Genomic DNA, 15,914 nt, shown 5'->3' with positions numbered 1-15,914 from the left:
CCTAATTGGTACCCCAGGAGAATTATAAGTAGTATTTAGCTATTTGTACTGAAGCAAGGACGAAACAAACGAACTAATTCTAATGTCTTTTTTGGCAAACAGTTAAGAATGCAATAATGTCTAGGCTTTGAAACATAATAATTAGGGAAGAAATAACAGAAATGTTTTAATTACCTTGCTTTAAAGTATATATTGTAGAGGTAGCTGAGAAGTTTGTGGCTGTGATCACATTCTCTCTGTTTGAAGTATCAAGTTCCACTCGCGTCAGTTTTTCAACATCGCTGTGGAAACTGCTGACTTCCCCAGTCGGGAAGGTTGCATTGGTCAGATGGCCATCGGCATCATACCTGCAAGACATCATGTTAGAGAGCCATGAAAATACATCAGTATTGTCTTGCAGATACTCCTAAAAGGAAAAAAAAAAAAAAAAAGGGAAAAAAGCAAGAAGCATTATCAACACCGTACAATAAATAAAAAGGTAAGAATTGGCCCATTTATTGACTCAAAATACATTCATTCCCTAATTTGAATTCCTGCTTAGACTCTTTTTTAGTGGTGCTGGATAAAATGCAACTAGGAATAGTATGAGATGTTCCCTACATCGTTCAGCTTCTGCCAGAGGTTTCAGCGCTGTGCACAAGACTGTCGGGGTTTAACCCGCTGGCATGTGATACAGGAGGGCGGCCGCTGGAGGTCACTCGGCATTCAGGCAACCAACTCGCCCCCCAAAAGGCGTTTTCTTACCTATAAGTTTAAATAAACCCAATTCTTAGATCCTGCAACACTCAAAACCTGCCTTTTGTTGCTGGTGTGTGAAGTACACAATATGAATGGTGAATTTAAAAAGGGGACCTAAAGCGTAACAATAGCGATAAAATTAGATTGAAATCTGCAGCGATTAAGTTGCCTACATGGTTTTTACTCTTGCGTTACGTTTCCCATGGGCCTACTCAAATCAGCAGGAACTTCTCATCACAAGTAACAGCACCAGAATCCAGAGCACCACATTTTAGCTCACCTAAATTTCATCAACGCTAAAGAAACTCTTTTCATTTAAGGTACTTTATGTGAATTGGGCCATGTTATGAAAAAGTCAATAATTAATTCAAAAGCTCTGGAGCAGTGTTTCTAATAGGTCTTTTCAGTTCCGCATATATATTTGTTCTTTCTGATGGTTCACATGGAAAACAATGCACAACATCGCTTGGTGCTTGATATTGCTTCATATTAATGCCTTCCTTCTTAAAAACCTTATAGGTGCTAACACGTTTTTACTCACCCAAGACACCTCACTGATACTGCAGCTGTATTTGCCTGAGTAAAACCAAGCCGTGTTTATAAAATAGAAGCCTATTTGTGCAGGTAGGAAAGTATAATTAAGTTTTCATGATCTATTAACTATTGTGTGTCATTGACAAAACATATCCTCAGATGGTATATCAAGAGGCAAAGCTCCACCGCCTTCAATGGAGCTCTACAATTCACATCCACAGAAGATCTGGCTATGTCCTTCACTTTAATGTGCTGGCATAATTTCCTTAGGATCTTTATTTCCCCCTAATTATTCAGACAAAATCTATGTATCACAAGAAGTGTTGCTGAAAAAATCAGGAAATTTTCTCTTCCCCCAATATAAAAAAGAAAAATTGAGCAGCTGTTACTTTCAAACAAAACACTGCAGAATGATATAGTGACCATCTTGTGTTTTTTGACAAATAAATTAATCAAATGTTAAATACAGTATAATATCTCTCTCTCTTTCACCTCCTACTGCCCTCACATACATCATGCAACTTATTTACATTCCACCCTTACGCTGGTTCTGTGTAAATTGACTGGATGCCACACCCAGCGATTAAAATTCACTCAGATCACTACCTTTCAGCATTAGAAAACTCTGTGGACATTGGGCAGTTGTATTTCATTTACCATTTGATCAAATAGATACGACAGCTTACTAGGTTATTTGGATTTTCTACCATACCATAGAAAAATCCCCAAATCATGCATTTTTATGGCATAAATGCAGCCAGTTTATTGGAATGTAATTGCGTGCAAGACTCAGGATCCATCTTTGCTAAGGATCCAGGTTTGCTGCTGATAGTGCTGCTGATGAGCTACAAAACTCCCTGCGCAGCTGAAAATGGGGGAAACTGTTACCGGATGGCTGGCCAGATACAGTACTGAATTATAATGACACTAGAGCACTTGCCAATGGACTCATGTAGATAGTCCCACTGACTTCATGGAGAACATGCAGATTAGTGTCCCGGTAACAATTCCACAGTGTGACCATCTTTACAGGTTTTTCTTGTTCCAGATTGCTCCAAGAAACCCAGCCCTCCGAGGTTCTGCCACCTTTCACATGATGAATAGTAGCACACTGGGACTCAATTCCTGCAAAGCGATGTCCTACCCATACTAATAGGGGCAGAGTCATGACATATTTCTCAATGTTAATTTGGGGCCCAGTTATGCCACTGTTAATCATGTCAGTGACCATTTAATCATGCAAATAATTGCATTGATTTCAGTACTCACATGAGAAAGTGCTCACCAATATTTGAAATGCACACTTGGGGATATAGCTTCACAATCCATTTGCATTTCTATGTGTAGGACAGTTAAGAGTTATATCGTTTCAAAGGGAAAGCAGTCTCATTAATTTTTTCAGAGAGAGTTGTTTCTTGCAGGTGTTTTCTTGTCCTTGATTTAATAGAGGCCCAGCGCTCCCCCTCCCTTTTTACAGCTTTAATGATACAATATTAAAAAATCTAGATGACCGAAAATTGTACATTAGCTATAATTTTATGCAAGAGCTCTTTCAGTACTTCCATTCCATCAGATTAGAGTAGATGGATGACAAGTACTTTTGTAGGTGGTTTTCTACCTCTTAATAATTTCCCTCTGTGAGTGAATCTGACATATAGGTAGATGTTCTGAACAGTTCATTATCTTTGCTCATATTTCCAAGTATGTGTGATACGTGTTGTTAAACAAACTCATCCCTATTTCAGCTTGACAGTGCCATGGGTTGAACTTTTGGATGTGAATGCAAATCCAGCTTAAATAGAGAAGATGATTCCAAGCAATTTGAAAGTTGCTTGTATGATAATTCTCTTAGCTTCAATACTATGTTCATATAGGACTCAGAAGCAATTCACATATAAGTAACCCCTTCAAAAAAATGTAATTTTCAAACTGAAATCAGGTGTCAGTTCAGAATATGACCTGTCTGGAAAATAACATCTGGTTAAAGGATGATTATGGACCATGACGCCCCATGAACTATTTATGGCAGAAGGTGAGCAGCACCTCCTGAAAGCACATCTACTCAGCGCAGCACTGATTATAGTCAACTGCCCCTCTGACTGCAGCAGATTGGGCAATGAGTATCAGCCATTCAGGAATTTGGAATATATTACGAAAATGACTTAAAATATTGCACTGAACATAAATATTTATGACATGATGCCACTATTTAATTGCAATGTTGTTTTTGTAATGCCAGCAACTGTAATTCTGTTCATTTCTACTGTCTGATCTAGACTGCAGAACTGCACGGTCATGCAAACCCTAGGCAACGCGAAGCATCAGTGAGGACAGTGTTACCTGCAGTTAAGGCTGTGAAAGTATGAAAAATTGCTTAATTTAGCAAAATTTCTTTGTGGCAATCATATACATAATATCAATCCTTTCAAGGCACAGCTATCTCTTTGTGAAGAAATCTGTATTACATACAATGCGAGGCACTTTAAGCAGGTGAAGTCCTTTAAAAGATCTTAATATCCTTGAGATATACTTTAACAACTTGCCAGAAGACAAGAGGAACAAGCATTAATCCTGCAAAATGCTTTACACTTGATGTCAATGGGACAGAGTAAGAATACCGAGATTTAGAAGCACATGACTAAAAAGAATCTGAACACCACAATTGTATGGTGTTCATGGTGTTCAGCATTTTGAGAACTAATAGGCATGACTTGGAGCTACTGTAAAAGCTTTTCGAAAGTGTCTTTGGTCCATGGTCTGGATTGATGCCATGTTCAAGTAGGGATTTAAATGGATCACTCATTGTTGAAATTATTACAAAGCAGCATATATTTTAAGTCAGTTCTGCTTATAAAAGCTAACACTCAGATCAGTGTTTAAACAGCACCGGGACAACAACAAGCTTTGTCTTGTTGCAAGATAATTTAAATTCATATCAATAGATGTCTGATAATGAGAACTGAACCAGGAAGGCCCTGTATGGTTTTGTTTTCCCACATATTATCAAAAATGGCCCTCTCTAATGGTTTATACTTATGTCCACCCTATCAATTTAGTCTTTGGCAGAATAACAGAGGGCAAGATGGAAAAACATCCCCTTGAATAAAATATCCCATGCACTAGGCAGCAGTTTTCTCTGCTTTTATTCTGCTTCCATTTTAAGAAAATATAAGTCTAAAAACCTGTAATGATGATGACTCAACTACCTCTCCAGGTGACTTATGCAGTAACTGAATTCTCCTCAATGTGTTTTCTGTTCATTTCTCACCTGGATGGCTTTTCATTGTAGTTTTTGACCATGAACTCCTATGCTCCCCAGAAAGCAGGCATTATTATCTTCCTTGAAGACGCTGAACTAATACTACAATGTTAACATATGATTTCCATCCATCACTTGTCACATCCTCAAACAGGGATTATGACAATTAATTATAAATAATGAGAAATCCCGATACATTGCACCTCTTTATAAATCAAAAATGAACTTCCTCTTGGGTTGTTCTCTCTCTGGGACGAGAATGGGATGTTCTGACTGCATCTCTAACTGTCTTGTCTTGCTCTTTCGAAGTCCCATCAAAGGTTTCCTGAACGTCTTGCTTACAACGCTGTTCCTACTCCTGTTATATGTAGCCTTTTGCTACAACATATTCTTTTGTTATTATATATACTCTTCCCCTGCTGATAGAGACAAGTCCACTCTTGTCTTTGAATATTCCTTCCACTGAGATTCTCACAACACTCCCTTCTCTGATGAATATGCTAATTTCCCCCCTTTTGCCTTCCTCAGGAATTTCGCAAATTCCTTATTCATATCACAACTTGCCTCTACTTCTTTAGTTACAGAAAATTCTACAATCATATTTTCATTTAGAGAAACACATTCACAATAACAAAGTGAAAATGAAATATGATTTCAGGCAGTTTCTGCGACACATAATGAACACTATGTACAGAGCTTTTACATATAACAGGCTTTGGCACTTAAGAAATGGTTGTGTTTCATTGTAAAAGCTTGTGCAACAGCACTACTTGTCCTTTCTCATGCATTGTTAGTAGCAGGGTGCCTTTTTAAATTACTAGAACTGACTAAAAAAATTTCATTGTTCATTTAAAAGAGGGTTCCTTACATCAGGCATTTAATATCACGGACTTACTCATACACAGTTGTCCATCCATTTTCATCGCTTTTAGTTGCTAAAAGCCCCGTGTTTCCAGGATATGTCATCAGAGCTAGGTTGTAGCCTTGGGCATAAACTCTTTTCAGAACCCCATTGCTGCTTATTGTCAGCCAGTACACCTGGCCTCCCGGCACCACGACCCACAGGGGCAGCCCACTCGTGTCTCTGCGGATGTGAACAGAATTCCCATTGCTGCTGGTAATGGTGCCGATATCCCCCTCGCCGCTGTAGGTGAAATTGTAAATGTAGTCCCTCGTTATGAGGTTCAGCGTGTGCAGGTGGGTGCCGTTGATGGTGAACTGATACAGTTCTTGGTCCGCTGGCGATGCAATCTCATACATATTCGTGTCACTGAGGTGAGCCTTGTTTCGGCTGACTGCACGGATGCGAACATTGCCAAGGTCGGCTACGTACAGTGTGTCATCAGGAGAGACTGCTAGAGAAGAAGGTGCTTTCAGCTTTGCATCTTTGGCATATCCACCATCACCTGGAGGAGAAATGGTAATTTTAGTAATCTGTAATGTCCACATTTAAGCTCATCCCCATAGCTTGACACACTACTTCTGCTCAGTATTATTTACAGGTCAATAAAACAGTATCTTCTTCCAACTAATTAAATCCATATTATCTAAGGTTGGTGCAATTCTAAATCAGTCTCAGTGAAGACAAACAAGAATATAAATTATCTAATTTACGCATTTTTTCTAAGGCCAAAAGCCCACTGCTCAGGAAAGCATTAATGGCAAAATTGTGAAAGAAAAAGAGACACCTGAAGTTTCATCCCTATTTGTCTGTTGGCATGTAGTTAAAGTAGGATCATGTTGAAAATAAAACAAAGAGAAAATAAAACCTAGTAATTCAGCTAAAATGACACTGAAGTAAAGATTAGTTTATATTTATTAAAAACTCAACACTACGTGAAAACTAAACAAGAATAATAGTCAGAAAGAGCCTTGAGAAACCACCCCTTCCAGTATTTACTTGATTTTACTTGGTTTGTGTGTTTTAAGGTTTGAGAAGGATATTTGCATTATTATGGGCTGCATGTGAATATCAAAATGACTTTACATGAGCAGGATTTTCTGTAACTAGCAAGAAAGCATATTAAACCTCATTCTTTGAGAAAAACGTATTACGGTTTGTATTGCTCCTGTTCTCCTGACTGAGAAATTAAATTTGGTGGTGATTTTGAGCATAACCTATGCTTCCTTGGAGGTGGACAAATTACCTGGTCTTCTGACCCTGCCTTTCTCCAACCCAGCCCTGGCACAATCATTAGATTTGCCAGAGTTTTTAACTTTTCAGCAGTGAGGGTAGTTTCCTTTAATAGGAACCCTGAACAGGATCCTTTTCAACACTGGTCTACCACAGCCGTAACCGAAGCTGGCAGCACTTGGCAGTGCATGCGAGGCTTTGATTATGATTGCAATGCTCGGTCAGCAAACCACCTTCTCTGGAAGACCATTTACATTTTTTTCTCTCCGTTCTTGACATACTTAATGTCTTCTTGTCAGTAATTAACCTTTTACTTGAAATGGGAGGCTTAAGAATTATGATGACATTATGAAGCTGAACACAGTGGTTCTTTCGAGATGACAAGAGGACAACATACTGCACACCTCTCTATATGAGAATGCTGTCCTTTGCCCTATCATGAAACATGTTTTTATGAAAAAAAGCGCCACAGTTTCTTTTGGTGCACGCAGGGGGGAGGAGCAGTGTTGCTGAGAATGTCCAGTGGTGCAGTGTGCGCCTGGCGCTGGCTGTTCCAGTTTAAAACACGCAAAGAAGAAATTCTGAACATTATGTGTTTGCATCATTTTGCTGGTTGTGCAGCATGACACAAGCAATCATAAGGCATAAAATAGTGTTTTTCACTGGATATGAAACACCTTGGTGCTCTTCTTAGTGAGAAGGGCTGCCGGACCCAGTAGCATTTAGGTGCAATCTCTGGACTGGGGCTGGCACCATCTTCAACATGGGCAAACATAGCTGACACAGAAACGCAGACCTGGAGCTAATTTTGAACGATGTGTAATCTCTGTATCAAAAGAGGAAAAGCTAAGACCACGCTGAGGTTCCTCCAGTGCCAGATGGAAGACTCGCATCTCTACATCCAATGGATTAAATCCACAAAGAGCTGCTGATAAGGCTTTTGTCTTTCCAACGAAACTGCATCATTGCTCGCCTCTCCTTCCCCTTGTCACTTTGCTAATCTGCAGCTGTGCCAAGGGATCTCAACAGATAAGAGACAAGAAATAACTAGCATCGCCTTACCTGAAAAACAGTCACAATTAGGATCAATCTTGCAGTCACAATCTGATGGGGCTCCAGCGATTATAGAGATCTCACCATTGGTTGTGACTTGTTGTATACGGTTGATCTTTCTTTCATCTGTCTCTGCAATGTAGAGTATCCCGCTGTGAGATACGGCGATCGCTCTGGCTGACTCCAGGGTTGAATGGATGGCCACCTTGCTGACAATGAAGTGGTCAATGCCTGGCACCTGGCAGTGAATGGGGCGCCCTGCAATAATTCGCACACGCCTGTTCTCAGAGATCTGCAAAACAATGTTGTTGTCCAGGACATACAGTGAATTGTCTAGAGGGTTCACTGTGAGGTCTGTTGGCCACTCTAACCGCACCTGGAAAAAAATATAAGGGGAAGGCAGGGAAAAAAAAGAAAAAAGAACGATTAAGACAATGAGGCAGTTTCATTCAACCATCTCTGATCACCATGTCATCAAGGCACTTGGTGGATTCACCCAGCACTGCTTCTCTAGTATGTACCTTTAATTGGGTTTGGCACAAGAAGTTTCAACAATAATACGCTTTTCTGAGGTCCAGGTCCAGTGTGGAACAAAACTTGATTTGAAAAGTAATTTAGCACCCTCTGAGAGGTATTTGCACAAGTCCATTAAGGTGGGACCTTTATTATACCTATGCAGCCATGCAAATGAAAACACACACTTCATGTCATGCAACATCAGCCAGAAAATTTTCCAAGTCTGAATGTTGTTTCAAGGCTGCAGTCAACACTGGCAGAGTGGAAAATAGTTAGAGGTTGTCAATGTCCTAACACTTTAATTGACTGTTAGTACAAAAGGAAAATGACATACTAGAAGAGTACGACACATTTCCACAATTTCTTTATAAGTAAGAATTGTTAATAAGACTTTTATGCCATAAGAAATATAAGCTCGTTAATTCTTTGTAACATAATAATACACCAATATATCACACATCACGTGATACAATAGCCAAGACGTAATTACTTATAACGATTTTACTTCGTGAATTCAGTATTTCAGTCACGGATTAAGTAAATTCTTCATATTTAAGGTTAGCTTTTTTCCTTTTCCCAGGTGGGAATGCCAACCAAGCAAAGTTTCCAAACCACGCTGGAGGAAATGCTAGAAGAATGACCTCACTCGTCTGATACCTGTTGCTTCAGTATCTGGAGGAATTAAAGATGCTCCCAACTGAAGGTGGGGCAGCCTGTCAACCTGAAAGACAACCAGTATGTACGCTGCTGATTGTAGCATGTACTGGCCAGAACTTCAAATTCCTCCTGTTGAGAAAGCTCAATAGGCAATGCGGGATTGCTGAATTGGGAAACAACAACAGAGTAGACCAGTCCCTCTCCCCAGCTAATGACCAGTGGAGGATTTGGACTGCAGCTTGTGTATGGAAAGGTCAGAGAACAGCTGAGCCACAGAGGCTACAAGACAGCCTATTTTTGTCTCTCAGGATGCTTCGCTTGTTATCCTTTGTGAAGAGATGGCTGCTTTTATCTGAGTGGAATTTTTCTGGACTAAATATTCAGTCATCAGAAGAGAATACATACCAGGCTAAAATGTAACGGTTCTATATGCTTTATATGTCACAGAAGCTTCTATTATTTTATTTACTGATTTTATTGCTGTTCTTGCTCATTTTTCCACTGTGCTAATAAAAAGATATATGATTTTAGAGACTGCAGATGCTAATACAATGCTCAGCACTGAGAAATAACATATGGTGGAGTGTGTGGCCATAGCAAGCCACCTGCTCGCCTGGGGTCAGCTCAGGAACCAGGCTGGAGGCCAAGTCTCTCCCTTTCTCAAGCATCAGTATTTCCTGAATAATCTAATTTCCAGAAGTACATTGCTGGTTTGATAATTGACGTTTTAATAAAGTGAGGGCATTGCGGCTACCGTGTCTCGCCCTGCATGGTTACGTGGTGCACCACACAATTATTAAGGCTCATGGAGTAATCGAATTCCTCCTTGTGCCCAGTCCATTTTACTAGACAGCATAGTAACTGGCATTAAGACTAATGCTGTTGGGTTCAAGATGTCTTCTGAACCAGCTGGTAGAGTCCTTCCAAATGATGATAAATGTGGTGAAACAGTTGGAAACAGATTCCTCCCATAAAGGTGCTGATTTCTGTGCGTGTGTGAGACTGCTCGGATTCCACCTGCTGTGCTAGGGCTGGTTTACACACTTGCTGTTAGCTCATGCTTCAACTGAGAGTTCACTGGGACATCAAACAAAACTCTTTAGTTAGCACAAAAATATCTACAAGGCTACCTTCAGGAAACTTGCAAAAAACCCCATATTTGCAATTCACCTTTAATGCAGAACATGTGATTGTTCTATCAAAGTAAATGGATTATTTTTAATGGGAAACAGACACCTTCAACGGCCTCCTTCACAGATTGCTCTGCTGTAAAAATAATCTTTGATTAACTGTAACTAGATTATTAGTAATAAAAACTTTGGGCTGAAACTGTCAATTTTTGCCATAATGACTCTGCATAAGACCTGCCATGTCTTAATAGCTGTTTTTCCTTCGTGGACCTGCCACACTGCCTTTGCCCAGTGAATAATTTCAATTCCTCCCACTGTGTGGCTATGCCTGGTGTCTTGCAGATAAACAGGGGCTGGTATGAGCCAAACCAACTTTTTCTCTGGTTGATTTGAGGCTGATTTGGTTTATTGAGATAGAATAAACTTTTATGCAACCGTCCATTTCACTTGCAGCAATGTTCCTAAAGCTTATTCTTAACAGCTGTTAACTGCAAGCACATTTGCTTTCGTACTGATCACATCTGTAAATTCAGCTGCATTATGGTAAAAATAACTCCATTTTTAGTTGGGAACATCTAAACAATTTTGGTTATTACGCCAGAACCTTTGCCTAGCTCTCTGCTCTGCAAAGCTCACAGAAGGTAAGGCTACAGCTTCCCCTCCTGGGTTTAAAGCGGTCACGGATGTATTAACGGTTTAATCCCAGGCAAAATATTAAAGCTAGCATGTACCTGTCTGGAGATTGCAGCACAGAACCCAGCTGCTGCTCACTGCAAGCTTATGCTAGTGCAACTGGAGGGGAGAAAAGGTGAAACAGGCCTATTAAAATCAAACATACACACAAACACAAACCCCTGAGCACTCCTAATCTGAAGAAGAATTTCAGAGATTTAGAAAAAAAATTTGCAGCGTTCTTGTCCGGATGAGACTTCATGGCATCTTAAACTGGTGTAAGCTGGGGCTGCTGCAGTCCCACTCCATCCCTTCTTCCAGTGCAGCCCCTAGCAGCAAGGCCAGTGTTTATGTGCTCCTACAGAGAGCAGGTTCAGGACAGTTTGCTGGCTAAAAACTAATCACCTAAATCAGCTTAAACTGAAGTGTAACTGCACCCTCAGGTTCACTGTTACCTTGAAAAGTCATCGGTTGTTTCTTTTCTTTTAAAGCAAGCTGCCCTCTGGCAGGTTTCTGTGACCAAACCATCAGTTGTGCTTCACTCAGAGCCAATAAACATATTACAGAGAAGCACTTCAATTCTCATCTGATATGACTGTGCCTATTAAAAAGTTTTTCCAGACAAAAGCTCAGTTAGGATTAGAATATTAAATCAGTTAATATACTTATTATTTTGAAGCAGTACTTCACAAGCCCCTGTAAAAAGTCCTCTCCCGTATATTTTTTCTCATAACTCAATATTGGGCCAATTGCAAGTATTTTTTCGTATATTTAATGGGTTCTCTTTTTGAGTGGTGTACAGGAATGGCTTTGCTGATTATCCCATTATAAACAAAAAGGCAAGGTTTGTTCAGTAGCAGTCAGTACCTCACATTCTTCACAGACTGAAATTTTCAGGTGACAATTCTGGTTTGGTTCACAGGAGACTGAGCATATGCAATGAAAATCACCGCCAAAACAAGTGAACCCTTGAGCAATGAGACCTTTTGCATTTAAGTATTAACACGTCAACTTTTCTGGGAATTCAGCATTTAACTGTCAACATAAAGGCTCCAGCTATATCTAATAATCAATCTCTGGTTTGAGAAGGGCAAAATTAACACCTACTGGTCTGGCTTTCTAATACATTTTTTCATGTCAAGTGTTCTCGAAAACAGAAAGGTGGTTTCAGTTTAAATGAATTTTCACCAGGAGATGCACATTTAGGTAGTTAAATAGCTTTCAGACCCATTTCTTTTTTCCAAACTATACATGTACTTCTATAACTATCTATCTACCTACCTATCTGCTTTTGAAATACTTAAATATATTTCCCACAGCAAAGCTTTACAACTAAATGACGTAAGTTTTTTGCAAAGCAGCACTGATAGAAGAGCCTGCACTCATATACTTATAGAACATACACGCCCGCACATGTACGCACATTTAAGCATTAGTTTGTGAAGAATACTGTTTCACTTTTGGTTTTGACCATATGGCTAACACTGTCTGCACATTTTGCACGACATTTTACGGCTGTGGCATTTTTGGTACTATTTTGAACAAATCAGATCAAACAAATTCTACTGTTCATATTAAAGTAAGAAAAGTAAAGAGGGAAAAATTTATCCTTGTCTGCAGATGCCGGTTTCAAGAGCTTAACTGTTTGGTTGTGGGGGTAAATTTCACTGGGATAAGTTTCATTTATCATGGATTAAAAGAAGCTGCATAAATCCCTAAAAAGGCTTCACCATTGCTTTGATTTCTTGCCATGCATTGCTTGTATATTTTGATTCAATTTCATGTAGTAGCAGGAAATTCATGCCGAAATTTTTCTGATAGTCCTGACTGATGGATTACTTCCTATCTGTACTGCTCAGCTTCAAGCACTTCTGTTTATGCTACCTTTGCCTTTATTCAGCTCTACGATATGCATTTGCAGACCTGATCATAGCCTCTTGCATATTTCTCTTTTGCCACTAACTTCCTTTTTTCATCTCCTCCTATTTTACTCACTTCAGCTGTTATTTCCAGGCCAAACCCTTTTACTCATCACAACGTCCTTCTAAATAGCATGTTTTTCTCTTCCTGCTCAAACCCTTCTTCATGCAGACAGTCCATTAGGAGCGAATGTGTAGTTTACAAGGCTGAAGGGGACCAGTTCTGCTTCCCTGAACTTTTCAAAGGATGTCTCACTACATATATTTCTCTCTGTTTTCTCACACTTGACAACCACGGATATTTTTTCATCATTTTCTGTCAGTTTGCTCTCACTTTTGGGCTCTTTCTTTTGTTGACACTGACACTGTCGGCTCCTCTCAGCAGCTTAGCTTCTTTCTTAATGGCACACAGAGCCACAATTCAGCTCCTGCGGTCTGACACCAGGGAACCCTTCCCCGCGGTGGGATTACAGCCTCCTCCCACGCTGGAGGAGCCTTTGTTTCTCATGCTCCTGATACTGCATATTATAAAATTCAGAATTATACAGTTCAGCTGTAGCAGTCCCTGGTTTAAACTTCACAAACATTGCACTCTCTGCATTCATCGTTCCCCCGTGAAAAACCCAAATAAACGAGTTTTGCCGCCTAATGACTCTGGGCCGGGAAAGCAGCTGTGGCACATTTACAGATGCAGCTCAGAGGCTACCAGTTCTCTGGGATCATGGCTCGGGTAGTCTCGCCGCCAACCTGCCTTTGCCATCAATTATTTCCAGTGGATAAGGGACCCAGTGCAGGAAAGTGAAGGCAAGGCACCACTCCAATGGTTTTCACTGCTTGTCTTTGCTTCACTTGCCACAAGCTTGGCTGTGCTCTCACTTTCCAGCTCTCTTCTTGCTTCATAATTTCTTTTTTATGATTTCTTTTCTGCTTCACAACTTCAAAGACCGTATGAGGAAACTTGGGTCTACTAAATTGACAGGAAAAGTTGATTTCTATGGGGACAGGTTTCACACTGTCTTTATTTAACAATAGAGGGAACATTATCCAGAATCACATAAGCCCATTGACTATGAAAATCAATGGGACTTAGATTCCTAAGCCATTTAAGTCTGTTTAAATATGGTACCCATGGTTTATACAGGCTATGAAAGAAATACTTTGTGAAATGCCCAGAAGGAATCCACAAAGTATTTTGAGCAGACTGGTACCTCTGAGAGGAGCAATCTTAGGCTCTTCAATTAAAGTATCTGAAAATAGACCATGAATTTGAATCTAACCCAAACGTGTCTCCAGTGCCCGAGTGGGAATAGATGTCCTCCACAAATACCATTGCAGTAAATTTGCATGGCCAAAAGGAAGGAGCGGGACCAGGTGGAAATCTAGCTAACAACAGGACTGTTTCCATTTTGCCTCACTTTCTAACTTGCGTTTCCAGGTCCTGGGCTTGTCAGACGAGACAGCACAAAAGTAAGGTTGCATAAATCTTAATAAATCTCTCACTAGTTTTTGGCCTCATATTTCCATTTTGGGCTCAGAAATTCTGGATACAGAAAGCCAGTGTGCTGCCAATGCAGAAAAGGTGGGAGGAAGATTTTGAAAAGCTTTAATTGAGACAGTAATTAAAAGCTGTTTGAGAACAGTGAGAGGCTGGAGCTAGTACGTTACGGTGCCTTTTGCTTCCAATAACTACTATGCCATATAAGCATCTGGCCTGAAAACTGAGAAGATGATAGGATACATAGAAATGAAATTTCCAAAACTGAAAAAAGCAAAGAAAGTGAAATCCCTGTCTTTGAGCAACACCAGCCACTATGAATATACCAGCCAAATATTCTGACTCTGCCCCGAATCCTGAGTCAAACTCAAAATTTAAACTAAATTCTTGAAATTCAAACTTCCTACAGATTTGTGCCCACGAAACTGTCTCTCCAGAATCATGACTTCCGACAACAGAACTGCTCCTCAGGGCAGCACTTCTTTGACCCCAGGGCTGAGCAAAAAGTGAGACTGGGGGAAGCGAAGGACAAGGAGCTGCTGCCAGGAGGTCGCCAGTTGGGTGTGTGGGAGCCACAACTGCCTCCTCACCTGGATCAGAGCTACAAAACACATTCCTGCAAGGATCAGAACAAACACTAACTCCACCATTTTCAGAAGAAAATGTCAATTCACTTCTATGGTTTAAGCTTTCCCTTAAGAGTTACACTGTTAAACTCACAAACACAACTTCTGCAAGTGAAAGAAAGAAGTACAGCAAAATAGATATTCTGCAGTTCATGTTTATGGCAGGGCATCTTCTATGGCCAATTCCTACAATGATACACAATTCAATAGTAATAGCTTTTTTTAATCCGTTGTAAGAGTGAACTAATTATTTACTAAACTGTAGCAAAGAGTTAAAGCAAAACAACCATAGAAAAGTTTGATTTTTGTCTTTAAATTATACATGTTTTTTTCACAGGCATGTAAAAAAAGCAGCTGAAGTAATTTAAGTCCTTACTTTTGCAGAGCTTAGCACCAAGATTCATTGTTATCATGACACACATGATTTTCCACAACTAATTTTTCACAAGCATTTACACAATAGTTATTTCAACTGAGCAAAATTAATGTAATCTAACTAGCTGCCATGCTGCATTGAAAGCAAACACATACTGCTGTTAGACTTCAAATAGCTAATAAAAAAATTTGGCTTCTTGCATTTTGCAGAACAAACAAGGCCACTGCATTCCATGCAGCGATCTTTCTATGCAAGTATATATACTGATTAGATACTTGCAAGAAAACGCACTGAAGAGTGTTTTATTCTAGTCTGAGACTGTAAGCAGGCACTCTGCTTTAAATTTCTGACAGCTAAGGGCATCGGTTACTGCTGTGATGCATATTTGGATTATCAGACTGTGCGAGAAAAGCTTACAAGCATAAAGTTTAGGACTAATGTTTTTTCAAGCAAAATTCAAGAAATACCACTCAACTAAATACTGTATCTCAAGCCTGGGATGCATACAACCTGGATGGAAAAGGAGAGGCACTTGGTTTTCTTGCATTCCAAAAAGGCTCTAGACAAAGATTGTAAAAGTGCACCTAAAATTAGGTTTCCAACAGGTTCCTAACGAGACAGCTAAATAAAGTTTTTGATTTTCAGTAGGCGAACTCTAGATCTAGAAAGGCATAGAAAGGGTCCAGACCTAGCAGGGCTCAGGAAAGCTCTACAAAGCCTCATGCAAAAAAAAAAAAAAAAAAAAAAAAAAAGAGAGGTGTGGGACTGGGATGTGCAGGAGGCCCAAGAAGGGGTCCCTGAAAAG

At 39.9% G+C, this 15,914-nt stretch overlaps 1 protein-coding gene across 9 annotated transcripts in view; it reads right to left on the bottom strand.

Annotated features, from left to right (window-relative positions):
* The window catches only part of TENM1 (teneurin transmembrane protein 1), a 942,055-nt gene that overhangs the window by 18,740 nt on the left and 907,401 nt on the right, over nucleotides 1–15,914 (bottom strand). For all 9 annotated transcript variants that reach the window (XM_054214857.1, XM_054214863.1, XM_054214865.1 and 6 more), the window contains 3 exons: nucleotides 7,728–8,094; nucleotides 5,427–5,937; nucleotides 175–347 (listed from right to left, as the gene is read on the bottom strand). In XM_054214857.1, coding sequence (XP_054070832.1) covers nucleotides 175–347; nucleotides 5,427–5,937; nucleotides 7,728–8,094 — 1,051 coding nt within the window. The remainder of the gene's footprint in view (nucleotides 1–174; nucleotides 348–5,426; nucleotides 5,938–7,727; nucleotides 8,095–15,914) is intronic.

The sequence above is a fragment of the Rissa tridactyla genome, chromosome 9 (assembly GCF_028500815.1).
Source record: "Rissa tridactyla isolate bRisTri1 chromosome 9, bRisTri1.patW.cur.20221130, whole genome shotgun sequence".
Taxonomy (NCBI): Eukaryota; Metazoa; Chordata; class Aves; order Charadriiformes; family Laridae; genus Rissa; species Rissa tridactyla.
This window is presented reverse-complemented; position numbering and strand designations above follow the sequence as displayed.